The sequence below is a fragment of the Periophthalmus magnuspinnatus genome, chromosome 6 (assembly GCF_009829125.3).
Source record: "Periophthalmus magnuspinnatus isolate fPerMag1 chromosome 6, fPerMag1.2.pri, whole genome shotgun sequence".
Lineage (NCBI taxonomy): Eukaryota > Metazoa > Chordata > Actinopteri > Gobiiformes > Gobiidae > Periophthalmus > Periophthalmus magnuspinnatus.
This window is the reverse complement of record NC_047131.1, coordinates 10,835,494-10,862,707: the sequence shown is the minus strand read 5'-3', so window position 1 is coordinate 10,862,707 and position 27,214 is coordinate 10,835,494. Positions and strand designations below refer to the sequence as shown.

The window sequence follows — 27,214 nt, the reverse complement described above, 5'->3', positions numbered from 1 at the left end:
TTATGATCCTGGTCGAGACCCTCAGCTCTGGTTATGATCCTGTTTGGACACTCAGATCTGGTTATGATCCTGGTCTGGAGGGTGATGTACATGTGGTTGTTTGTTCAGAATAATCGTTTAGCTTCATTCATTTTTAAATCTTTTTCTTTTGAGCTTCAAACACAAAGATGATTTTTCTCATCGTCATAAAAGACTTCAAAGAATAGATGAAACAGCGAATCTTTGTTTAATCTCAAGAAAATCCTAAGACTTTGTTAAGAGGCGTGTCAGACATCAGGCTAACGAGATCAACTCAAACAATAAATACCATAAATATTTCACAAACAACAAACAGAAAGGAAACTAGCCGCCATTTTAGGGACCAGTTTGGAGCATGCTCAGTCCGTGCAGACATATAAAAACATGAATCATTTCATATTTGACTAAAACAGTTCAAAAGAGATTTAAGAAATAAACTCCAAACAGCTTCATCTGGTCACTCTGGTGAAATGTTTTAAAGTCTTTAGTGAAAAAGTTCCGGAATGTGGCTTTAACGTGTCAGTCATACCCCTGTCATATCTAAGGCTAATGCAAAATCAAAACAACATATTCATTTAGAACAACTCCAAAGAGGAGGTGAAGGAGTTGAAAGAGGTGGAGGTGGTGAAGGGGGAGGAGGTGAAGGAGGAGGAGGTGAAAAAGGTGAAGGGGGAGGAGGTGAAAGCGAAGGTGAAGGAGGTGGAAGAGGAGGTGAAGGAGGTGATGAAAGAGGAGGAGAGGGAGAAGGTGAAGGTCAAGAGACAAGTTTGGGAACATTGAAAAAATTCAGTTAACCCTTGAGCATCTGGCTCAGGAGGGACACTCTGCTCTAATTAGTCATTCCGAGTGAGGACGTTTAGGAACAAAGTTTTTTTACATTAGGAAACAGGTTTGGTTTAGCTTGGGATAGAGTTAGGAAAATGTTAACCCTAAACCCTAAACCTTAGCCTGAACATCCTCACTTTGAATGACCAATCAGAGCCGAGCATCACAGCGGAGAGTCACAGCGGAGAGTCACAGCAGAGAGTCACAGCAGAGAGTCACAGCAGAGCATCCCTCCAGACCCGACGCTCCAGCATTATCCTTGTAGTTTTCAGCACCACCTCCTGTAGTTCTAGGCATGCTCAGTTTATCTCCCGGTCACTGTAGGAGTCAGATTCATGCTTCTCAGATTCTTTACCGACGCCCATCTCCATATTATCCTCATTAGCTTCATTAGCTGCATTAGCCTCGTTAGCGTCGTTAGCCACATTAGCTTCATTAATTGGACAGTCCCCCTGCGTCACTTTCTCATCTGTCGTGGTTTGGTGTAGTTTTTGGTGCCTATATTGGTGACGTTGAGGTGATAATTTTGGACTCGAAGCTTCACTCGAAAAGTTCAGCGAGGCTGTGGTCGTTTGTTCGATTGCCATGGTGACGGTTCCCTGGTAAAAGCTGTCGTCGCTGCTGCTGCTAACCAGGCTAACGTTAGTGCTGTTCTCCAAAGACAGGTTAGGGAGTGGCCTGGAGGAGACACGGGGAATTTTTTTTTAACAGTGCATATAAAACAGCAGAAAAAGAGGGGTATTTTACTTCTATGGGGTAATAAAGAAGGGGTATTAACTGTAACACATAATATATTTAGATCACCATGTTTCTTTTTATTGTTTTGAAAATGTTATATTCGCCCAAAACAACATATTTTTTTGACGCACTAAGTTTCTCAGAGCGCTATCGCAACAAAAGCAGTGTGCATCCCACTAATGTAACTACTGCACATCACATCAGGTTTGTCAAGTTGCTGTGTACAGTTTTGTATCATGTTTTTGTATATTTATGAAGAATTGTCGTGTTGGAGTTTAGGTGACCTTAGGGTTGTGGGCGAAGCCTTGTACAGGCTCGTACTTCTAACCATAAGGAGGGTTCTTCAGGCATGTTTTTGATGAGGGAACAGCGTTAAAAGATGGGAGAGAGCTGTAAAAGGACTTTAAAGTTAGGATGAGGGTTAAAGCTGTGGGTTTAAGAGGGTGAAGACATGTACTGGGACGTTTCAGCAGGTGCAGGTGTATATGTTCATTAAGTTACACACATGGACAAAATTGTTGGTACCCTTCGGTTAATGAAAGAAAAACTCACAATGGTCACAGAAATAACTTGAATCTGACAAAAGTAATAATAAATTAAAATTCTATGAAATTTAACCAATGAAAGTGAGACATTGCTTCTCAACTGGGCTTCAACAGAATTATTTTTAAAAATAAACTCATAAACCAGGCCTGGACAAAATGATGGTACCCCTAGAAAAGACTGAAAATAATGTGCCCAAAGGGACATGTTAATCCAAGGTGTGTCCCCTAATTAGCATCACAGGTGTGTATAATCTTGTAATAGGGCTACAGGTCGTCACTGTGCTGTTTGGTGACATGGTGTGCACCAAACTCAACATGGACCAGAGGCATGCATGTTAAAGGTAAAGGCTATAAGACCATCTCCAAGCAGCTTGATGTTCCTGTGACTATAGTTGCACATATTATTCAGAAATTTAAGATCCATGGGACTGTAGCCAACCTCCCTGGACGCGGCCACAGGAGGAAAATTGATGACAAATTAAAGACACGGATAATACGAATGTTAACAACAGAGCCCAGAAAAACTTCTAAAGAGATTAAAGGTGAACTTCAAGCTCAAGGCACATCAGTGTCAGATCGCATCATCCGTCATTGTTCGAGCCAAAGTGGACTTAATGGAGATGACCGAGGAGGACACCATTGTTGAAGACAAATCATAAAAAAGCCAGATTGGAATTTGCCAAACTACATGTTGATGAGCCAGAAAGCTTCTGTGAGAATGTCCTATGGACAGATGAGACAAAATCTGTGCAGGGTACAATGAAATCTCAAGACTATCAAGGGATTCTAGAGAGAAATGTGCTGGCCAGTGTCAGAAAGCTTGGCCTCAGTCGCAGGTCATGGGTCTTGCAACAGGACAATGACCCAAAACACACAGCTAAAAACACCCAAGAATGGCTGAGAGGAAAACACTGGACTATTCTAAAGTGGCCTTCTATGACCTAAATCCTACTGAGCATCTTTGGAAGGAGCTGAAACATGCCGTCTGGAAAAGGCACCCTTCAAACCTGAGACAACTGGAGCAGTTTGCTCATGAGGAGTGGGCCAAAATACCTGCTGAGAGGTGCAGAAGTATCATTGAAAGTTACAGGAATCGTTTGATTGCAGTGATTGCCTGAAAAGGCAATGACTAAATAATTCTTTTGAAGCATGGTTGAAAAGCAATGTCTCACTTTCATTGGTTAAATTTCATAGATTTTTTATTTATTATTAATTTTGTCAGATTCAAGTTATTTCTGTGACCATTGTGAGTTTTTAACTGACAGGTACCAACAATGTTGTCCATGTGTGTATATCAACCTTTTAAGACCCCCAAAGCGCTCACCGCAGGTTTTCAGAAAAAGTAGTGAGAGGGGCTCAAGCAGTGCCCTGTGGTGACACAGCTGCCCTAGGGCAGACTGATAGATGTTAGGCTGCCAATCCGCATGATCGGTCCCTGCCACCTACAGCAATCACAGCATATTCACACAGGCAATGTAGGCCAAGTGTCTTGTCTAAGGACACAATTAGGTGTTTTTTTTTTCCTTTTTCTTTTTTTTTTCTTTCTTTTTGCCCTCAAGTTCAGGCTGGTTTAGATTGGTTTATTTTGTTTTAGCTCTGCATCCTGGTTCAGACCTGGTTTAGTTCTGTTTAGTCCTATTTCAGTCATGTTTCGTTCTTGTGTCAGTCCAGGTTCAGTCCTGGTTCAGTCCTGGTTCAGACCTGGTTTAGTCCTAATTCAGTCCAGGTTCAGTGCAGGTTTAGTTCTGGTTCAGTCCTGGTTTAGTCCTGGTTCAGTCCAGGTTCGGTCCTGGTTTAGTCCTGATTCAGTCCTGCTTTAGTCCTGGTTCTTACCCCACGCAGTAGTCCCGTCTCTCCTGCCGTTTGATTCGCAGGAGCTGTTTGTATTCGCCGATGCGCAGTCTCCGTCCCTCCAGGAAGCAAGTGCGTTTGGGTCGGGGCTTGTACTTGTAGTTGGGATACTTCTCCAGGTGGACTTTAGAGAGCCGAGCCTGCTCCGCGTAGAAGGGAGCCTTCTGCTGATGGGACATGGACTTCCACCGAGAACCTGAAGGAAGACAGGACCCAGGTTAGACCTGAGATAGTCCTGGGTGAGTCCGGGGCTAGACCTGGGTTACATCTGGTTTAGACCTGGGTAAGTCTTGGATTAGACCTGGGTTAGACCTGGTTTAGTTCTGGCTTAGTCCTGGGTGAGTCCTGTTTTAGACCTGGTTTAGACCTGGTTTAGTCCTGGTTTAGTCTGGGATTAGATCTGGGTTAGACCTGGGTTAGACCTGGGTTAGACCTGACTTAGTTCTGGTTCAGTCTTGGTTGAGTCTTGATTTAGCCCTGCTTTAATCCTGCTTCAGTTCTGTGTGAGACCTGGTTTAGGCCTGGTTCTTACCCAGGATCTTGGAGATATTAGAGTTGTGCATGTCGGGGTAGTTCTGGAGGATCTTGCGTCTCTCGTCTTTGGCCCAGACCATGAAGGCGTTCATGGGCCGTTTGATGTGAGGCTCTGAGGAGGCTTTGTTTCTGCTACTGCGGAACACTCTGCCTGAGCTCAGAGGAACGCCTGAAGAAGGCACAAGTATAAGGACAGTGTCAGGCATGTGGCTTTTCCATGAAAACTTACCCAATTCAATTTGGACGCCTTCAGTTATGATTGTGACAGACCAAAAACATCAGAGCTTCAGTCTTATTCAGGTTTATATCCTACATTTTTTATTTTGTTTAGCTTCTCATTCAAAGTTGTTTATTATAAAGTTCTGATTTAATCATAATTACAACTACTATAAATCATGTTGTATGTATGAACAGTTATGGTCCCAAAAAAGATCCCTGGGGGACTCCACAAGCAATACCAAGATTTTTAGATGTATGCTGTCCCATTTGAACAGATTTAACATAACTTTTTAACCAGTTTCCAGTTTCTCCTCTAAGTATCGTATTGTTCAAGTTTTTGAACATCAGATGATGTCTGAAACCTTCTCTACATTAAAAGAAATATAACTTTTGAACTGTCTCAGTCCTGCTTTAGTCCTGGTAGTGTTGGTTTAGACCTGGTTTGGGTTCATACCATCCATGTCCTCAGGTCTGGTCAGGTCCAGGACTTTGTGGGCCAGTTTTGAGTCTGGTCCCAGTTTGGTCTGACTCAGGGCCTCGAAATGAAGTTCCTGGAACAAATAGACCAGAGTTAGACCCAGTTAGACCTGGTTTCAGTCAGGTCCATAGCCATAGCCTATATAGAAGTGTCCTGAGGGAGTGTGACATGACCCACAGCGCTCTGCTCCAAATGAAGCTCGTCAAGGCTAGCAGTTATAGCAGCTAATCTGGAGCACAGTTTCAAATTTGGAATTCTGACCACGAGTATCATAGCAACCACAGAGCCAATCAGGATCAAGGCTGTTGAAGGTAACAGCCCGCACCGCTGGTTTAGCAGGGTGCTTACAATGCTGTCAATCAAACCTGATGCTTTCAGGGAAGGTTTGGTCTGTTATTAATGTTCATATCTTGATTTACAGACACAATAGTGAAATAAAAATCCCAGGATCATGTAGAGGGGGTTAATTTTAAGAACAAAATGATGAGTCTGACAGCAGCAGAGAGAGGAGCCACAATTTTTACAGAGAAAGTGAATTGGAGTTGATGGAGCCGAATCGCGCCTATGCTCACGTTCTCTTTGGAACGCGACGGCTAGCAAGTTAGCTATGTCCAGAGATATATGCAGTCTATGCTAGCAGGTTAGCTATGTCCACACATATGTACAGTCTCTGCTAGCAGGTTAGCTATGACCACAGATATATACCATCTATGCTAGCAGGTTAGCCACGTCCAGAGATATATGCAGTTTATGCTAGCAGGTTAGCTATGTCTACAGATATGTACAGTCTAGTCCCGTACCTTGTCCCTGTTATGCAGGTGCAGGTGGGTCAGAGCAGACAGTCTGGACTTTGGACTCTGGGACCCTGCATAGACTGGTTCTGGGTGGATTTGAATTGGATTTCGTGGGTCCTCAAGTTTCGTAGGATCTCTGTGAGTCCGGACTTTGTAGTCTTGATACGGTCCAGAGGATTCCAGACTGAACATCAGGTCTGAAACAGGAGAATGAAATGAGTCTGATGCTATTCCAGGTCCAAACCAGGACTCAACTGATACAAAAGCTGGTCTAAAACAGAACTAAACGAGGCCTGAATCAGGTCTAAACAAGGACTGAACCAGGACTGAACCGTGACTAACCCAAGTCTGAACCATGTTTGAACCATGAGTAAACCAGGTCTGAACAAGGTCTAAACAAGGACTAAACCAGGTCTAAGCCAAGACTAACACAGGTCTAAACAAAGCCAAGACTGATCCAGGACTAAACATGGGCTAAACCAGAACTAAACAAGATCCAAACCAGGTCTAAACCAGGTCTAAACCAGGTCTGAACCAGGTCTACAGCAGGGTTAATCAAGGTCTAAATCAGGTCTACATCAGGTCTTACCTCTGTGCTGGTGGTGGATCCGATCTGGACTGGGGTTGGACTGGCTCAGACCTGCTTGAGTTCTTTGATAGTCTTGAGTTTTATTTGGAGATGAGAGGTTCAGTGGCTCACACTGCTCATCCTGAAACACACAGAACAAAGGGGGAGAGCTGACGGTTTGATTTCAGCTGTGTCATTGAGCAAAGCACTGGCCAGGACCATACTGGGACTGAACCAGGTCTAAACCAGGCCTAAACCACATATAAAAGGACTAAATCGGTACTAAAGCAGGTCTAAACCAGGTGTAAAGTGGAGTGATAATGTGCAGACCTTCAGGTGTGGACTATTCTCCTTCTTCACAGCAGCAGAGGGCGACACTGGACAAATCTGTAGACCAGAGACCGGAGCCGAGACCTGAGCTGAGTACCACTGCTGAGAAAGGGAGAGAGGAGGAAGAGAGGAGGAGGAGAGGAGGAGGAGAGGAGGAGGAGTGCCAAACCCAAAGTTAAATCAGACCAAACAAATGGAAAACTGCACCTTTCAGATCTTTAACAATGTCATCTTTATTCTCCTGTATTCCTGTATTCAAAGCATCATTACTCCGATCTACTGGAGCTACTACTACTACTACTACTACTACTGTATTATTACTACTACTACTACTACTACTACTACTGCTACTACTACTACTACTGCTACTACTACTACTACTACTACTACTACTACTACTTATCTTTGATACTCGTAGGATTCGGCATCGTCCTGTAATCATTTTGGTACAAATGAAAAAAAAAAGTTATGTATGATGTGTAGCTATCCATAGGAGGCGCTGGCAGCATGCAGTGCTTTGTTGTGATGACGTTTACAGGTCCCGTTGGGCAATGCAGTTTTCTAACATGGAAGCCAGCAGACTTGTTTTATTAAGTTGTTTTAGATTAATATTGTGATTTGTGATTTAAAATGTGCAAATTATAACATAATGATCCACAGCTGTCACAGATTATAACTATAGACATGCATATAGGACAATAGAGCTGATTAAAAGTGTGTTTCCTCAGACTCAGGTCCAGAGGGTCCTGACTCTGCTCCATCCATCACACTGACCAGCACCTGTCAATCGAACTTAAGTTCATTCATCAATGAGCTGTCAATCAGGCGCTCTCAGAGGGGGAGGGGCATTCACTGCTATGCTAATGCTATCGTCCACTTAGCAACTCGGCTAGTCCAGAAAGATTTTTTTTAAAAGCTCAGATAAAAGCACCAAACAGCGCAGTGCCTCCACTTAGTGGCACACCCCCAGGGAATGTTGCTGACATCGTCTGCAAAGTATCAGTACAAAATTCCCTGATAAATGTAAATATATTGCGTCCATGGTGTTACCCCAAAAGTCACAGACAAATAAAAATCCAGAAGGTGGCCATGTTCTGAACAAAATGTGGTTGCCAGGACATCAACAGGAAGTCTGCCATATGCATCACTATGATCATCTACACAAGTTTTTTATGGGCTGTGCGAGGGAGGGGGGAGGAGACTGTTCTTACCTGTACATGACAAGAGGTGAGTCCGGGTGCGCTCAGAGGGGGTGGAGCCAAGTGCAGTGGGAAAAACTCACCTGAAACACAACAGGTACAGTTATGAACCAAGCGCAAACACACCTGTCCAACAACCACAGTTTGTACAGTTCAAAGAGCGGAATTTAAGGATCATTGGACTGTATGATTTGAGCATTTTGTTTTTCCTGTAGCCATAGCGACCCTCCGTGAAGATGAAACAAGAGAGAGAGGCTACGAGGAGGCCTTTTGTTGTGTGTCCAGAGCTCACCTGGCTCCCCCTGGTGGCTGCTGTGATGCAGCAGGACACTTTTGTACTGAGGACTGTTACACCTGTCAGACTGCCCTGACACTGGATCTTAAGTCCTTCTTTTAAATCCTTCTGCCCGACAATGCACCAGATTAATACTCATTCTTCATGTTTTAGTTCACATGTTACCTGTCCAAGATGGCCTCTTCCTGTGTGACCTTTCCAACATGGCCTGATGACTTCACTTACACACAATTCATCACCACACATCTGAGTCCAAAGTGAATAACGTGATGTTCAGTTTTAACGGGTCCTGACACTCCTCAATCCAGATAAGATGAAAATCGACCAACTCAACAGTTCAGTGGTCCACAGGAGCAGAGACTTCTGCACTCTGTCATTTACAGATCAGTCATGAGGCAGAGAAAACACATACACTGACCAACGAACCAGCTCTTTTTTCACTTTATCCTTACTGTTTAACGCCTGGAATGAAAACTGAGGCTGTATGAGCCAGATATGTGATTCTCTGTAATGGAGGTGACACTGGGTCAGACTCATGAACACACCTGAATACGTCTGAACACGACTGAGCATATCTGAACATGTCTGAACACGTATGAAGACATCTGAACACGCCTGAACCATAGCCTGTATAAAGAAGTGGACTAAGTGAGTGTGACGTCACCCATACCGTTCAGCTCTAGTCAAATGAAATTCTGACCAGGAGTATCATAGACCCCTCCCTGAACCGCCACCTTAACGTGGTGGAGGGGTTTGAGCACCCGAATGATCCTGGGAGCTATGTTGTCGGGGGCTTCATGCCCCTGGTAGGGTCACCCATGGCAAACAGGTCCTGGGAGACGGGTCTGACTAAGGGCGGTTCAGAAGCCCATCATGATGAAAAGAAAAACAAGGCCGTTTACGCCGCCCGGACTGGCGTTACCGAGGCCCCACCCTGGAGCCAGGCCTGGGGTGGGTGCTCGGCAGCCAGCGCCTTCCCTACGGGGCCCGGCCGGGCCCAGCCCGAAGAAACGACGTGGGGCCGTCCTCCCGTGGACCCACCACCTGCGAGAGGAGCCATGAGGGGCGGGTGCAGAGAGATCTGGGTGGCAGTCGAAGGCGGGGACCTCGACGACCAGATCTCCGGACATGGAGACTAGCTCTGGGGACATGGAATGTCACCTCGCTGGGGGGAAAGGAGCCTGAGCTTGTGCGGGAGGTTGAGCGTTACCGGTTAGATATAGTCGGCCTCACCTCCACGCACAGCTTGGGCTCTGGAACCCAACTTCTTGAGAGGGGCTGGTCTCTCCATTTCTCTGGCGTTGCTCGCGGGGAGCGGCGGCGAGCTGGTGTGGGCTTACTCATTGCCCCACAGCTCAGCCGCCACGTGTTGGATTTCGCCCCGGTGAACGAGAGGGTCGCGTCCCTGCGCCTCCGGGTCGGGGACAGGTCTCTCACTGTTGTGTCGGCCTACGGGCCAAACAGCAGTGCAGAGTACCCGGCCTTCTTGGAGTCCCTGGGAGGGGTACTAGACAGTGCACCAACTGGGGACTCCTGGGGGAATTCAATGCCCATGTGGGTAATGACAGTGACACTTGGAGGGGCGTGATTGGGAAGAACGGCCTCCCTGATCTGAACCTGACTGGTGTTTTGTTATTGGACTTCTGTGCTAGTCACAGCTTGTCCATAACAAACACCATGTTCGAGCACAAGGGTGTCCATCGGTGGCACCAGGACACTCTAGGTCGGAGGTCGATGATCGACTTTGTTGTCGTGTCATCTGACCTCCAACCGCGTGTCTTGGACACTCGGGTGAAGAGAGGGGCTGAGCTATCAACTGATCACCACCTGGTGGTGAGTTGGATCCGCTGGCGGACGAGGAAGCCGGACAGACCTGGCAGGCCCAAGCACATCGTGAGGGTCTGCTGGGAACGTCTGGCGGAGCCCTCTGTCAGAGGGGTCTTCAACTCCCACCTCCGGGAGAGCTTCTCCTTGATCCCGGGGGAGGCTGGGGACATGGACTCTGAGTGGGCCATGTTCTCCACCTCTATTGTCGATGCGGCTGCTCGTAGTTGTGGTCGTAAGGTCTGCGGTGCTTGTCGCGGCGGCAATCCCCGAACCCGGTGGTGGGCACCGGAAGTAAGGGATGCCGTCAAGCTGAAGAAGGAGTCCTATCGAGCCTTGTTGGCTCGTGGGACTCCTGAGGCAGCCGATGAGTATCGGCGGGCCAAGCGTGCCGCGGCTCGTGCAGTCACAGAGGCAAAAACTTGGGGTTGGGAGGAGTTTGGGGAGGCCATGGAGGAGGACTATCGGACGGCCTCAAAGAAATTCTGGCAAACCGTCCAACGCCTCAGGAGGGGGAAGCAGTGCTTCACCAACACTGTTTACAGTGCAGGTGGAGAGCTGCTGACCTCGACTGGGGATGTTGTCGGGTGGTGGAAGGAATACTTTGAGGATCTCCTCAATCCCACTGTCACGTCTTCCGAGGAGGAAGCAGAAACTGGGGACCCGGAGGCGGACTCGTCCATCACCCTGGCTGAAGTCACTGAGGTGGTTGGCAAGCTCCTCGGTGGCAAGGCTCCGGGGGTGGATGATATCCGTCCTGAGTACCTCAAGTCTCTGGATGTTGTGGGGCTGTCTTGGCTGACACGTCTCTGCAACATCGCGTGGCGGTCGGGGACAGTACCTGTGGAATAGCAGACCGGGGTGGTGGTCCCTCTGTATAAGAAGGGGGACCGGGTGTGTTCCAGTTACAGGGGAATCACACTCCTCAGCCTTCCCGGTAAGGTGGTTTTCGTCCTGGTCGTGGAACACTGGACCAGCTCTATACTCTCCATCGGGTCCTTGAGGGTTCATGGGAGTATGCCCAACCAGTCCACATGTGTTTTGTGGATCTGGAGAAGGCATTCGACCATGTCCCTCGCGGTGTCCTTTGGGGGGTGCTCTGGGAGTATGGGGTCCGGGGCTCTTTGCTAAGGGCTGTCCGGTCCCTGTATGACCGGAGCAGGAGCTGTGTTCGCATTGCCGGCAGTAAGTCAGACCTGTTCATGACTGGCTGCCCTTTGTCATCGGTTCTGTTCATTATATTTATGGACAGAATTTCTAGGCGCAGCCAGGGGCCGGAGGGGGTCTGGTTTGGGAACCACAGGATTTCATCTCTGCTGTTTGCAGATGATGTTGTCCTGATGGCTTCTTCGAGCCAGGACCTGCAGCAGGCACTGGGGCGGTTTGCAGCCGAGTGTGAAGCGGCTGGGATGAGAATCAGCTCCTCCAAATCCGAGGCCATGGTTCTCGACCGGAAAAAGGTGGCTTGCCCTGTCCGGGTGGGTGGTGAGTCTCTGCCCCAAGTGGAGGAGTTCAAGTATCTCGGGGTCTTGTTCACGAGTGAGGGAAGGATGGAGCGTGAGATTGACAGGCGGATCGGTGCAGAGTCTGCAGTGATGCGGTCGCTGTATCGGTCCGTTGTGGTAAAGAAGGAGCTGAGCCCAAAGGCAAAGCTCTCGATTTACCGGTCAATCTACGTTCCTACCCTCACCTATGGTCATGAGCTCTGGGTAATGACCGAAAGGACAAGGTCGCGGATACAAGCGGCTGAAATGGGCTTCCTCCGCAGGGTGGCCGGGCGCACCCTTAGGGATAGGGTGAGGAGCTCGGTCACACGGGAGGAGCTCGGAGTAGAGCCGCTGCTCCTACACGTTGAGAGGAATCAGTTGAGGTGGCTCGGGCATCTGCTCAGGATGCCTCCTGGACGCCTCCCTAGGGAGGTGTTCTGGGCATGTCCCACCGGGAGGAGGCCCCGGGGAAGACCCAGGACACACTGGAGGGACTATGTCTCTCGGCTGGCCTGGGAACGCCTTGGGGTCCCACCGGAGGAGCTGGAGGACGTGTCCAGGGTGAGGGAAGTCTGGGAGTTCCTGCTTAGACTGCTGCCCCCGCGACCCGGCCCCGGATAAACGGAAGAAAATGGATGGATGGATGGATGGAGTATCATAGAAACAAAAGAGACAATCCGAAGCGAGACTGTTGAAGGTAACACCGCTTCCCACCTGCACCCCTGGTTTAGCAAACTTGTTAATGCTAGCGAGAGTAACCTCAAGGAAAGAAGGCAGCTCATGTGTCTGTTAATAATGTTTACATCTTGACACAATACTGAAATAAAAAATACCAGGATCATGTAGAGCAGGTTAATAAGAACATTTTAAGGCTAAAATCATGAGTCTGACAGCAGCAGTTACAGAGAGAGGGGCCACAGTTTTTCAACAGAAATTGAATTGAGTCAATGGAGCCCAAAGCGCGCCCATGATCACTTCCTGTTTGTATCGTGGCGGCCTGCGAGTTAGCTATGTACATTTTCTATAAACGGCCTATGGGTTTGACTGATAGAAATATGAAATTTCACCATAGCAAATCATATCTTAACCACGGCTGAACAAGGACTAAACCACGACTAAACCAAAACTAAACCAGGAGTAAACTAGGACTAGGGCTAGGTCTTTTCAAACTTTGTTGCTTATATGCTGTGTCAGATGCCCCCTCCCCTCTACCTTTCCTCTTTCTCTCCTTTTCCTTTCTCCTCCCTCTCTCCCCACTGTCCCTCTCCTCTCTCTCCCTTCCTTTCTTCTCTCTTTCCCTAATCTCCACTGTCTTTCTCTCCTCTCCCCCCTCTGCCCTCTCTCTCCCTCTCCTATCCTTCTTTCTGCTCCCTCTTTCCTCTCTCCTCCCTTTCCCTCTCCCTCCTCTCTCTTTCCTCTCTACCTCCCTCTCTTTAAAAATCTGCCGTTTCTTTTCAACTCGGACTCACAAACCCATGACTTTTCACAGCGGGAGGCTCTGGACTCCTGTTGGGCCTAAAAGGGTTTCTGTGTTCAGACCAGGCTAGACCCTGACTGTAACCGGACTAAAGCAGGTCCTGGGGAGACCCAAGAGACCCAGGGGTGAGGAGGGTGAGCACCAAGGGAGCACACCTGGAGGAGCTTAGGAAAGTGGGACAGATACAAGAGTTTAGTCCTGGTTTAGTCCTGGCTCAGTCCTAATGTATAGATGTTAAAATGTAGAGTTGTGATACTGACCGCTGTAAGGCGACAGCAGGGCTGGCGGCTGTAGGGGGCGCTGTTCTGGAGGAAACATCAAGAGAGGAGTCATGTGACTCTGCGCCTGCAAACACACAAACACACAGGACAGTGAAACCAGTGCACAGGACTGGACCAGGTCAGAGCCAAACCAGACCAAACCAGCCCCTCCTCCTCCTCCCCCCTCACTCTCCCCTTTAGTCCTCCAGACCCAGCCCCTCCTCCCCCCTCACTCTCCCCTTTAGTCCTCCAGACCCAGCCCCTCCTCCCCCCTCACTCTCCCCTTTAGTCCTCCAGACCCAGCCCCTCCTCCCCCTCACTCTTCCCTTTAGTCCTCCAGACCCAGCCCCTCCTCCCCCCTCGCTCTCCCCTTTAGTCCTCCAGAGACTCCCCCTCCTCCCCCCCTCGCTCTCCCCTTTAGTCCTCCAGACCCAGCCCCTCCTCCCCCCTCACTCTCCCCTTTAGTCCTCCAGACCCAGCCCCTCCTCCCCCTCACTCTCCCCTTTGGTCCTCCAGACCCAGCCCCTCCTCCTCCTCCCCCTCACTCTCCCCTTTAGTCCTCCAGACCCAGCCCCTCCTCCTCCTCCCCCCTCACTCTCCTCTTTAGTCCTCCAGACCCAGCCCCTCCTCCCCCCTCGCTCTCCCCTTTGGTCCTCCAGACCCCTCCCCTCCTCACCCTCACTCTCCTCTTTAGTCCTCCAGACCCAGCCCCTCCTCCTCCTCCCCCCTCACTCTCCCCTTTAGTCCTCCAGACCCAGCCCCTCCTCCTCCTCCCCCCTCACTCTCCTCTTTAGTTCTCCAGTCCCAGCCCCTCCTCCCCCTCACTCTCCTCTTTAGTCCTCCAGACCCAGCCCCTCCTCCCCCCTCACTCTCCCCTTTAGTCCTCCAGTCCCAGCCCCTCCTCCTCCTCCCCCCTCACTCTCCCCTTTAGTCCTCCAGACCCAGCCCCTCCTCCTCCTCCCCCCTCACTCTCCCCTTTAGTCCTCCAGTCCCAGCCCCTCCTCCTCCCCCCTCACTCTCCCCTTTAGTCCTCCAGTCCCAGCCCCTCCTCCCCCCTCACTCTCCCCTTTAGTCCTCCAGTCCCAGCCCCTCCTCCTCCTCCCCCCTCACTCTCCCCTTTAGTCCTCCAGACCCAGCCCCTCCTCCTCCTCCCCCCTCACTCTCCCCTTTAGTCCTCCAGTCCCAGCCCCTCCTCCTCCCCCCTCACTCTCCCCTTTAGTCCTCCAGTCCCAGCCCCTCCTCCCCCCTCACTCTCCCCTTTAGTCCTCCAGACCCAGCCCCTCCTCCTCCTCCCCCCTCACTCTCCCCTTTAGTCCTCCAGACCCAGCCCCTCCTCCTCCTCCCCCCTCACTCTCCCCTTTAGTACTCCAGACTGCTCCCCTCCTCCCCCGCTCAGTTTAGCAGCTCTGTTTGAAATGTGGTTGTACTTGTAGTAGTTGTAGTGCCTGTGTTATTAGTACCATAGTAGTGGTAACCTACTAGTAGTACTAGTACTAGCATAGTAGTGTTAGTATTTGTAGTATTATTGCACTACAGTAGTACCTGTACATGCTGCTGCTGCAGGCTGATCTTGCAGTGTCGGTACCACAATATAGTGTTATTATTTGTACTATTAATAGCACAAATAATAATACTATTATTGTACTAGTACTCGTTACAGTACTAGTACTACAGTAGTAGTAGTAGCAGTAGTACCTGTATGTGCTGTTGCAGGAGGCTGATCTTGTGCTGTTGTTGCAGAAGCTGTTGCTGTTGTCGAGCGATCTGAAAAACACAAATATTTATTATTATGTATCATACTCCAGATGGGGTCAGTGGTCAGAGACTCTACACCAGGGGTCGGCAGCATTTAACACCCAAAGAGCCATTTGGAAAACACTGGTAGCCGCAAATATTTTTTGACACCTAAAATGAAGATATTACTGTATATATTGTTTTTTTACCTTTAGGCTTTTTATAAACAACTATAGTTTGTTGCTAATCTATGAACTGCTCCTGAACCTCTGCACACGGCGTCTGCAAATCGGGACTGTATCTTTACGCAGGACTGTAAGGTGTCATCTGTGAGGCGTGAACCTCTGCTCTAGACTGTGATGATGTCATACTTCAGATGGGGGTCAGGGGTCAGAGACTCTAGACTATGATGATGTCATCCTTGAGATGGGGTCAGAGGTCAGAGACAGTAGACTGTGATGATGTCATACTCCAGATGGGGTCAGGGGTCAGAGACTAGACTGTGATGATGTCATACTCCAGATGGGGTCAGGGGTCAGAGACTAGACTGTGATGATGTCATACTCCAGATGGAGTCAGGGGTCACACACAGTTCTATTGATTACATTGGATTTTACCAAGAAATATCCAAAAGATAAATTCACAAAAGATGAATTAGATCATTCTATTAGAGACTATAGCCAAGAACTCACTGTATTACTACAACAACAACAACAACAACAACACACATCTGAGTTTGAACAAGACTCACTTTATCTGCTCCATCTGTGTTAAATATGATTGGTCTGTAGAATGTGTGATGTCATCTGTGTTAAATATGATTGGTCTGTAGAATGTGTGATGTCATCTGAAATCTCATTCATAAAACCAGCACCTGTCAATCAAAACCTGTTTTTTATTCAGTCTCATTTTGTCTTGGAGCATTTTGAACTTTAAGAATGTGATGAGTCGTGGCTATAGAAGTAATCTTTACAGTAACAGTAATATAGTAGAGTTTTTACAATAGTGGTAGTAGTTGTACTAGTACTATAGTATACGTCCCTGTAGTAGTTGTAACAGTACTAGTACTATAGTATATGTCCCTGTAATAGTTGTAGCAGTACTAGTACTATAGCAGAAGTGCCTGCAGTAGGAGTAGCAGTACTAGTACTATATTAAAAGTACCTGTAATTGTTGGATCTGTGCTAACTCCAGACTCTGTCTCTGCTTTTGTCTCTGAGCGGCGGCCATTTTCTTCTGCTCCTCCTGAGACATGGCCAACTGTCCTCTAAGAGACACGAGCTGAGAGACTAGAGAGGTAACATCTGTATGTCCTAAAGGAGACAAGGAGACAAGGAGAGAGGAAATAAGAGGTTAGGAGAGAGAAGACGAGGAGAGAGGAGATGAGGAGAAGAGACATGGCCAACTATCCTCTGGGGCAGTGGTCCCCAACCACCGGGCTGTGGACCGGTACCGCTCTGTGGATCAATTGGTACCGGGCCGCGGGCCGTCCAAGAAATAATTAATTATTTCCGTTGTATTTATTATCTGAGTCTGAACAATCGTTTATTTTGAAAAATCTTTTATTTTGAAAAATGACCAGATTCTCTCGGTTACATTTCCGTCACTTGAGCGCCGACAACTTAACCCACAAATTAGCAAAATGAGTAAAAAACAGACGTCTTTGGAAAGTTTCTTTTCGAAGGGGAAAAGGCCCAGTGAAGAGACAGAAAAAGAGCCAACTTCCAAGTAAAAGAAAGCTTTTAACAGACAATACCAGGAGTTCTACTTGAACTATGGATTTATCGCGACAGGTGATTCCCACAGACCAAGCCCGCTCTGCATAATATACGGCGACCAGCTCTGTAATGAGGCAATGAAGCCTTCAAAACTGCTCCGCCACTTGGAGACAAGTAGAGAGGATATGAAAGGTTAGGAGAGAGGAGATGAGGAGAGAGGAGATGAGGAGACGAGGAGAAGAGGAGAGAGGAGACAAGAGAGGTCTAAATTAGCACTAAAGGAAGGAGTCTATAGACCTCTTTAAAAGACAACTCCTCTGTGTTTTTATCTGTATATTTGAACGGGGTCTGAACCCGGCCTGAGACGGGTCTAAAACCCTGTCTAAACCCGGTCTGAAATGGGTCTAAAACCCTGTCTAACCCTAATCTGTTCCAGGGTCAGCAGCAGCAGCAGTACACAGTTTTGTATTTTCTGGTGTTTCCTCGTGTCTGAATCTGTTTTATTTAAACTTTTGTCTTTGGGGCAAAAACAAAAGTCTGAGTTTGAGTCTCTGAGGACGCTTTGAACCAGGGCAGCTCTGGGCCACACCGGACTACAGCTCCCACAATGCACCAGGGCAGCTCAGGGCCACACCAGACTACAGCTCCCAGAATGCATCAGGGACACACTGGACTACAGCTCCCACAGTGCACCAGGGCCACACCAGATTACAGCTCCCAGGGCAGCTCAGGGCCTGAGTGGACTAGAGCTCCCATGATGCACCAGGGCCCTGTAGACCTCTGTACAGAATTTATGACAAAGAGCACACTCGTTTAACTATAGGACTGCAGACAAATCGACTGGTATGTTTTTTCAGGTTTGATAATGATTTTTCTGAATCTAGAGCCACAGACGCACTCAGGAGTATAACCCACAACCTCCTCTTGGTTTAGTCCTGGTTTAGTCCTGGTGTAGCCCAGGTTTTAGTCTAGGTTTCGTCCTGGTTTAGCCTAGGTTTTAGTCTAGGTTTAGTCCTGGTTAAGTCCTGGTTTAGTCCTAACACACAACCTCTTTACTGAGAGGAGGAGAACAGGGACTCACGGTTGTCCAGGTGGTGGCGCTGCAGCTCCTCCAGTCTCTTTTGTTTGAGGGAATGCACCACATTGGCCAGACTGACACGTCGGCTCTCTGTCATGGCAAGTGGCATTCCCAGCGGCGTTCCGAGTGTTGTGGTTTGAGAGGAAAAACAGGTGGATTCAGGGGAGGCCACAGGGGACAGTCCAGGTGAGACTGGGTGAGATCCTGGTCTAGACCCGGACTCATGTCTCAACTTGGACTTGAACAGGACTTGGACAAAACCAACAACCTAAGGCACAAAAAGACACAGCAGTTTAAAGCTGCTCTGTATAATTTTTCTGGAGGGTCTGCCACCTGTTTGTCTCCATGGAGATGTTAGTGCCTGGATTAGAGCTTCAGCAACTATGAAAAATTAATAATTGTAGTTGTTTAAATGTGTGTTCTATACTCCACCCAGAGCCCTGAGGTCCCAGGTCAGCTCCCTCAAGACCAGAGGTGTCAGAGGCTTTTCTGTGTGCTGTAGAAATAAACTTGAACTGAATGGTATCTTGAATTATTTCCATTTCAGATGAGTTTTTCTTGCTCAAAAGACCTACAAATGTGTCTTTGTACAAGGCATGAAACCCAAAAATCATCTAAAGTCTAAGTCTGTTTACTTAAATGTTTATAACAGCTAACACACAGGGGACTACATAGACCATGATCCTTTACTCCATTTCCATGAAGAAATAACTGTTACTAAGCATTTGCTTGCCTCTGCACAGGTATGATCTGTACCTCGGCCTGTGGCATCACCTGTAGACATGTGACTCACCTGTCCTGGGGGTATGGTTTCGTCCAATTGGTCGGCTGGCTCACAGGAGGGCTCACAGTTGATTGACTCTGTGAGATCATGTGACTGTGGAGCATCTGCTCTGATTGGCTGCGGCTCTCGTAAACCCTCTGCTGTGATTGGTTCAGGCTGAGGAGAATCCAGGTCCCTGATTGGCTCTGTCTCAGGGTCATGTGGCTGCTCCTCGGCCTGTGATTGGCTGCAGAGCTCCTCCTCATTTTCAGAGTCGGAACAAAGAGCCGACGACATCTAAAAGACAGAGTTCAGTTTAAAATCTGCTCCTCTTCTGCTCCTCTGACCCTCTCCTCCTCCTCTTGTCTTATCCTCTTCTCCTCCTCCTCTCCTGTTTTCTTCTGCTCCTCTGACCCTCTCCTTCTTTCCTCGGCCCCTCTCCTCTCCTTCTATGCTACTCTGACCCTCTCCTCCTTTCCTCTGCTCCTCTGACTCTCTTCCCTCCACTTCTTCTCTTCTGACCCTATCCTCTCCTCCTTTCCTCTGCTCCTTTGACCCTCACATCTCCTCCTCGGCTCCTCTGACCCTCTCTTCTCATCCTCTCCTCTCCTCCTTTCCTCTGACCCTCTTCTCCTCCTCATCTCCTCTGCTCCTCCCCTCTCTTCTCCTCCTTCTCTTCTCTCCTTCTTTCCTCTGTTCCTCCTCCTCTCCTCTCCTCTGCTCCTCTGACCCTCTGCTCTTCCTCCTCTTCTCTTCTTCTCCTCTCCTCCTCAGTTCTTTGTGTAGATGTGAATAATGCAGGCTGCAGATGTCTGTGATCCATCTTTCATGTCACACATGTTAAATCTTTTGTCGTTTTTTTTTTTTTTTTTTTTTTGAGATGAGAAAATGAAAAATGAAAATGGCCGCCCTCACTTAAATGACTTTTACTTTTAATAAAATAATAGTTAAACTGGAGTCTGTAACTGGGACTAAAGCAGGTTTAAACCAGGACTAAGGCAGATATAAACCAGGTCTAAACCAGGACTGAACCAGGACTAAACCAGGAATAAACTGGGACTAAACTGGGACTAAACCAGGACTAAACCAGATCTAAATCAGGACTAAACCAGATTTAAACCGGGACTAAACCAGGACTAAACCAAGTCTAAACCATGACTGAACCAAGACTAAACAGGACTAAACTAGGACTAAACTAGGACTAAACTAGGACTAAACCAGTACTGAACCAGGACTAAACCAGGACCACATTTATGCTTCAGGCCTAAAGATGCTATTTTATAAATTGACGTAAAACAAAGTGACATTGGCTCCAAAGAAACAAATCATTTTAAAGTTTTAAATTAAAAACTTTTAATTATGAATCCTCCATTTTGACCCATCTGCCTCTGAGTTTGTCCCTCTGCTCCTCCTGTCACCTCCTCCCAGTGTCAAAGAGGAGCAAAGCCAGAGGAGCAGAGCCAGAGGAGCAGAGTCAGAGGAGCAGAGCCAGAGGAGCAGAGCCAGAGGAGCAGAGCCAGAGGAGCAGAGCTAGTGTATGTGTGTGTGTCCTTTGTCTCTCTGAGCACACAGGGTTTAAAGACCTGTAGCCTGTATTGTGTACTGCAGTACTGCACACTACCACAGAGTAACTCAGAGTACTTCAAAGTACATGAGAGCAGTATTTTATCAGAGCAGACAGTGTTATCAAAGCAGACAGAGGCAGACTCCCACCTTATCTGAGCAAGACACTGCTCTGTCCTACTGCGACCCCTGTGTACTTATATGAACTATACAACAAATAATACTACTGATACTACTACTATCACTGTTACTACGAATACTACTACTGATACTACTACAGCTACTGCTACTGTAAAAACGACTAATACTATTACTACTACTACAAACACTACAGATTCTACATACTACTGCTGTGTTGGTCCAGTCACTGTAACCTCGGGTAAAACAAAAGGCTCAGATTGTCCACCACACCCCAGTCAGTCTGCTCCTCAGTCTGCTCTTGTCAGTCTGCTAAACCAGGACTAAACCAGGATTGAACCGGGACTAAACCTGGACTAAACTAGCTCTAATCCAGGACCAAATCAGGACTAAACCAAGACTAAAACAGGTCTAAACCAGGACTAAACCAGGACTGAACCAGGACTAAACCAGGACTAAACTGAGACTAATCCAGGAATAAACCATGACTGAACCAAGACTAAACCTTAAACTAAGACTAAACCAGGTCTAAATCAGGACTAAATCAGGATTAAACTAGGACTGAACCAGAACTAAACCAGGACTGAACCAGGACTAAACCAGGACTAAACCAGGACTGAACCAGGACTAAATCAAGTCTAAAGCAGGACTAAACCAGGACTAAACCAGGACTAAACCAGGACTAAACCAAGTCTAAAGCAGGTCTAAACCAGGACTGAACCAGGACTAAACCCCAAACCAGGACTAAACCAGGACTAAACCAGGACTAAATCAAGTCTAAACCAGGACTAAACCCCAAACCAGGTCTAAACCAGGACTAAACCAGGACTAAACCAAGTCTAAAGCAGGTCTAAACCAGGACTGAACCAGGACTAAACCCCAAACCAGGACTAAACCAGGACCGAACCAGGTCTAAACCATTACGTTTAAAAACTTTGTAAAATTCAGTGTCATATATTTTTGGCTATTTACCGTTGGCTCCCGCGTGCGCACTCCGTCCTTCGGTGCGCTCTGTGCGTAAAACCAAATGGCACGCTTTTGGTGCAGCGTTAAAACACCGTCACATCCACGAATTTGACCTTTTTCTTAACTGTAAACCGGAGAATAGTGAGCTGCATTTATGTTTGAGCTCTACGCTGTTCCGTTCACGCTCACGTGCACGACTCGAGATAATAAAAAACGTTTGTGTCTCGTGTTAAACCTTTGAAAAATGTTTTCATTTAACCATTTGAAATGTTCTAACATCTGAAAACACCACAGTTTGAATAAATTTCCTTTGGACAACACGAGAACTGCATAGAACATACTAATCAATACTCCAATTAACCCGTTACATCCAAGCAGTTAAACGCTGTAAATTAGCAAATATTTCTAAGGTACTTCAGATTCGTAGCGCAGTATTTTTGGAGTATTTTTGGGGTTTATACTTTAGCTTTGATAAACATTATTTTGCACTACCTCACTCTCATCTCTGCTTTAAAGCGTTTCGCTCCGGAGCCGCTCCGCATTCACGACTACTGCGCACGTGTTTGTAAAATATCGCGTTAAAATAGACTTAAATTCAACGTGCTTTCATTTTAAACCCGTTTTTAAAGTTTATTCTCCTCATCCTCGCGTGTTTCGGAGTCGGATCGCTGCGCACCGCGTCTGGACTCTCCGCGCCTCCACGTGCTTCTACTTTCACTAAACTTTAAACAGATCTAAAGACACAAAATCATCATCATCATTATTATTATTGTTACCTTGAACTTCAGGTCATAGAAATCAGATTTTTTTTTTTGGTCAAAATTCCAGAGAAATCCAAACAGAATTCCGTTTAAAAGTCCAGATGCAGCGGAGTCTCCATCCTGCGGTGCGGCTCTGGATGCCGTTACGTTCCATTCATTTTGTTTAGTAATTTTTTTTTTTTATTATTTTTTTATTTTTTATTAATTATTTCTGCAGTTTGGGGGTTAAGTTCCTCGAGACTTTTCTTGGGCACGCACTGAAGGATGAGAACCATAACGAGAGAAACTGATACGAACCCCTCCTACAACAAGGGCACGAGGAGACAAGGAATGAGACAAAATAGGAGAGAAGGAGACAAGTAGACAAGGAAGGAGGCGAGATAAGGAGGTGGGTAAGGCTGTATCATTTTAAATAGATTTGAGGAAATGTTTTGAGTTGAACCGTGAGTTGTTGATTTTTGTTTAGTGCAGGTGTGTTTAGTGACGGAGTCATGAATCAAGACTATCATTTAAACCTCATCTCATGAATGGGATAAAAACACAAATCTCCCCGTTACAGGACACACTGCACCACCTGAGCCACTTCTATCAGTAAAAAAATAACAAGAATAAGAATACAATGAAAAATGAAACTATTTAACACAGCGCTACTCTCTGGCGCCATCTCCTGTACAAACTGCGCACAACCTTTTTGTGATTTCTTTTAAATCATTCATGTGTTAAAGTTATTCATTATATGTATATTGTATTGTTCTAAAGATACTCCTCTATTTTGTGGTAATAGAGTCAGTAAAGTTATAGACAAACGTTATTGATCAACAAAATGACGTGGACACAGAGTCTCACATTAAAATAACAAAGAGCAAATTAAAAAGTCATGAAATTCAAATTTCAAAAATAAAAATAATTCAAAATAATAATAATAATCTGCCATATTTTTCCATTGTGCCAAAGAGGTTTTCTTATATTTGTATTTGTCAGATAATCATCTCTGTGACATTGGAGGAGTGTTGGACCAGGGTACTATATGGTTGCTAGGAAACAGTTATGTATTTCCCTAGTGTGATGTCATGAAGACCAGAAAGTACAATTTAAACCTAAAAAGAAAAAATGGAGGCAGTGGCTCAGTTCGTAGTATTTGCTAGCTAATCTGAAAGTTGGTGATTTGAATCTTGCGCTCAACATAAATATCACTGGTTAAGTGGTTAGGCCCACTGACCCACAGGTTGGTGGTGCTATATCTGTTCATACAGATGAACGCTGTTGTTGTGTTCTTGGGCAAGACACTTAACCCACCTCCCAGTAGTGGTTCCTTGATAAACACTTTGAGTGGAAAAAGGTTATATAAAAATATGACCTTGTACTTGAGTACATTTTAGCCATGTACTTTTACTTTTACTTAAGTACATTTTAGCCATGTACTTTTACTTTACTTTTCCACCCCTGAGATTCATAGATAAACTATGTTTTTGCTTTAGTTTATTGCGGTGTTGTTTTGTTTTGTTTTGTTTTGTTTTTTTCTCCAGTGCAGACACAGGGACTCCAGCAGGCGGCGCTATTCTGTCTTCTTTATTGGACCGGATGTGACACCACCGGAAGCAGCAGTGTAACAGACGTGATTAGGTTTAGCATTAGCTCAGTTTGGGATGATTTTTCGCTGATTTTACATGTTCTTTGTGAATTAAAACCTAAAATGGCGTCATCAGAGGAAAAGCACGGCACTAAGAGAGCCGCCTCTCCCGTGCAGGTTTGTGGAAATATCTGAAGTTTAATCAAAAACGCAGAAAAGAGGCGGAATTTTAGCCCCGGCGCTAACGCGGCTAAAGCTGCTGTTTACTATGTGCAGGATTCAGTCTGTGTTTGTTTCAAGTTTGTGCGTTTAACGGTGTGCTCCTGAAGGATACTGCTACAACAACATGTATTTTACTAAGAAACTAGTGTTGATTTAAAAGAGAAAAGATTTTGTTTGTAATTTAAAATATTAATGTCTCTGTTTTGTACCTAGTTTAGTCAAAGTGTGACATTCACTGGGAACAAATTAAATAATCTAAAGCTCTGATTGGTCAGATTAGATGATTTTAGTCAGAGGCATTTGGACATGATTCTAAAAATGGGTACACAGAGAGAGACACTGCAGAGTGTGGGTTGAAGCTGAAGCTTCATGTTTATGTCATATTCAGAATTGTTCTAGTTCTTATGGTGTTTATTTGTTTGTTTATTTGAGGATGGAGCATCTCAGTGGGACTCTGCAGATTTGGGGAGCGATGAGAGAAAGCAGAAGTTCCTCCGACTTATGGGAGCCAGCAAGGTACAAACAACAACTGACCTGCAACGACCGACTCGCAACGACCGACCCGCAACAACCGACCCCATGACAACTGCCCTGAGAACAACCAATCCACAACAACTGACTCACAGTAAACCAACCTGCAACAACTGACCCCCCTTGCCCTTCCTGTGATCATTATAATCACTGGCTCATATTTAGTTTTGTTTTACAGAAGGAGCACACGGGACGCCTGGTCATTGGAGATCACAAGTCCACATCTCACTTTCGCACAGGTCTGAACGTGTTTTTGTTCAAATCTGTAATGTCAGATTTAGTTTAGTTATGTAAAGGGCCCATATTACACTATTTTAAGATCTATGTTATAACGCTGCTTCCTCATCACAAATATAATACAGGAAGTGCTACACTGTGTTTTCAAACTCCGTACACCTTCACTTGAATCATTTAGATAATTTCAGTCCTGGAATTGCCAATCACTACTGAACTAAAGCTAAAGGAGCTGTTAACTTGAAAACAACCACTTCATGACATCACAAGGTGGAACAGTATTTTGAGCTTTGGAGATGCAGACACACTAATAATAGAGTTCCTCAATCATGTGTGAATGTAACAAAACACAACTCCAGGCCTGTTTTTGGGGAGGTAACAGCATTATAACATGTATGACACATAACTCACAGGAATCAGTTATGTGTGATATAGGAGCTTTAATGACACCAGGGCACTGCACATTACACATGAACACAACAGATTCATTTGAAAGGGGGCGATACTCGTATCTCGTTAAATAAGACTCAGGTTTGATTCCAGGTCAGGAGGACAGACGTATGAACCGAGAGCTGGAGGATCAGTTTCAACAGGGACTTGACGGAAAACTGTCCGGACGAAACCAACGCCACTGTGGCCTCGGATTCAGCGAGGTAAATGCTCCAGACTAAGATCCTGACCAGGTCCTCCAGACCAGGATCTTGACAAGGTCTGGAGAGGTTGTATCATGGACTGTCTAAATGGACATAGCTAACCCGCTATGTTCCAAACAAGAAGTGAGCATAGGCGGACTTCTAGCTTCAGTTCACTTTCTGTGTAAAAAGTGTGGCCCCACTCTCTGTAACTGCTGCTGTCAGGCTCATCATTCTGACCTTAAAATGTTCGTATTAACCCAATCCACATTCTGGGGTTTTTATTTAGCTATATTGCCCCCAAATCAAGATATGAACATTAATAAAAGACAAATCAGCTGCCTTCTTGCCCTGAGGCTACTCCTGCTTGCGTTAGCACCAGGTTTGACTGACAGTGTTGCTAAGCTCCAACTCCCTGCTAAACCAGTGTTGCAGGCGAGAAGGGGTGTTACCTTCAGCAGCCTCACTCCAGATTGGCTCTTTGGTTGCTGTGATACTAGCGGTCAGAGGAGCTGAATGCCGGTGACATCACACTCTCTCAGTCCACTGAACATATACAGACTATGGAGTATTTTTATATTTATATTTCTGACTCTGTCTCTGTCTCCAGCCTGAACCTCCTCCTTCAGAGACTGAATCCACAAAACCCTCGGAAACACCCAGAGAGCAGGACTCCCAAAAAACGGACTCAAAACCAGAACCTGAGCCAGATCCTAAACCCGAGTCCAGACCTGAAACAAGACCCGAGTCCAGACCCGAGTCTCAATCGGACCAGCGGAAAACCTTCAAAATGAACTTTGTCAAATCCACGTGATATCAGTTATATTTGAACTTCAGGAAAACTGTTCTGACTTTTCATTTGTGATAAAAATTTAAAGGTCCTATATTACTCAAAACTCTTGTGAGCTTTAAACCATGTTATAATGCTGTCCTCCTCAAAAACAGACCTGGAGTTGTGTTTTGTTTCATTCACACATGATTGAGTAACTCTTTATTATTAGTGTGTCTGCATCTCCAAAGCTCAAAATGCTCTGTTCCACCATATGATGTCATGAAGTGGTAGTTTTCAAGTTAACAGCTCCTTTTTTCCAAATTATTCTAGTGAAGGTGTATGGAATTTAAAAAGACAGTGGAGCACTTCCTGTATTATCATATGATGACATCACAAGGTGGCACAGAGTGTTTTCTGTTTGAGAATAACTCTAAAGGGTTTATGTGTTAAACATGTGTGAATGAAACACAACTCCAGGTCTGTTTGTGCTGAGGAAACATTAGAACACAGATCAGAGAATAGTGTAATATGGACCCTTTAAGGTGTGAAATGTGATGACATGGAACCATCCACAGGGGGCGACAAAAGTGACTGTAAACAACAACAATTTAACTCTTCAGAAAACATCACTGAGGCTTAAACTGGTTTATGCTGATCTTAGGCTGGGCTCATGCACGCAGGTTTGTAGCTGTAACTTCATGTGAGTTTTTTAAATAAAATCCTTGGAAGTAGTAAGTTTTGTGTCTCTTAATGTTTCAAACCAAACTCACATGTAAATATGTAAATAGGGCTGTCCAAAGTATAGAAAATCAGATCCTAATCAATACAATCAATAATATCGAAACTAGATCCTCATTGTTCGCAGGTATCAATACTAAAAAAGTCCCATTGACAGAAAGGAATCTTTCCTGAATATCTTTAGAATGATCTTGAAGTGTATCAGAACTATTATAAGACACATAGACTAGTATACACCCATGGACCACTATGGAACCCACCCACCTGACCCACTGAGGGAGTACACAGATTTAAGACCACATGACAATAAAAAAGAAAGTACTACTATTCTACTCTCTAAAGAAACTGTTTT

At 46.1% G+C, this 27,214-nt stretch overlaps 2 protein-coding genes across 2 annotated transcripts; one reads left to right on the top strand and one right to left on the bottom strand.

Annotated features, from left to right (window-relative positions):
* Positions 1–125: 125 nt before the first annotated feature.
* LOC129456296 (transcription factor Sox-6-like) lies at positions 126–22,422 on the bottom strand. The gene is made up of 14 exons (XM_055222276.1): positions 22,179–22,422; positions 18,766–19,032; positions 17,976–18,240; positions 16,341–16,489; positions 15,138–15,206; positions 13,443–13,527; positions 8,112–8,182; positions 6,901–7,002; positions 6,592–6,712; positions 6,009–6,199; positions 5,185–5,281; positions 4,510–4,680; positions 3,960–4,173; positions 126–1,521 (listed from the first exon to the last, which is right to left on the bottom strand). The coding sequence occupies exons 2-14, from the start codon at positions 19,030–19,032 to the stop codon at positions 1,143–1,145; spliced, it is 2,181 nt and encodes a 726-aa protein (XP_055078251.1). The 5' UTR covers positions 22,179–22,422; the 3' UTR covers positions 126–1,142.
* A 1,335-nt stretch (positions 22,423–23,757) lies between these two features.
* On the top strand, positions 23,758–26,856 carry c6h11orf58 (chromosome 6 C11orf58 homolog). Its single transcript, XM_033968181.2, has 5 exons — positions 23,758–23,910; positions 24,388–24,471; positions 24,665–24,725; positions 25,264–25,373; positions 25,963–26,856. Exons 1-5 carry the CDS (start codon positions 23,857–23,859, stop codon positions 26,164–26,166), a joined length of 513 nt encoding a protein of 170 aa, XP_033824072.1. The 5' UTR covers positions 23,758–23,856; the 3' UTR covers positions 26,167–26,856.
* Positions 26,857–27,214: the final 358 nt, after the last annotated feature.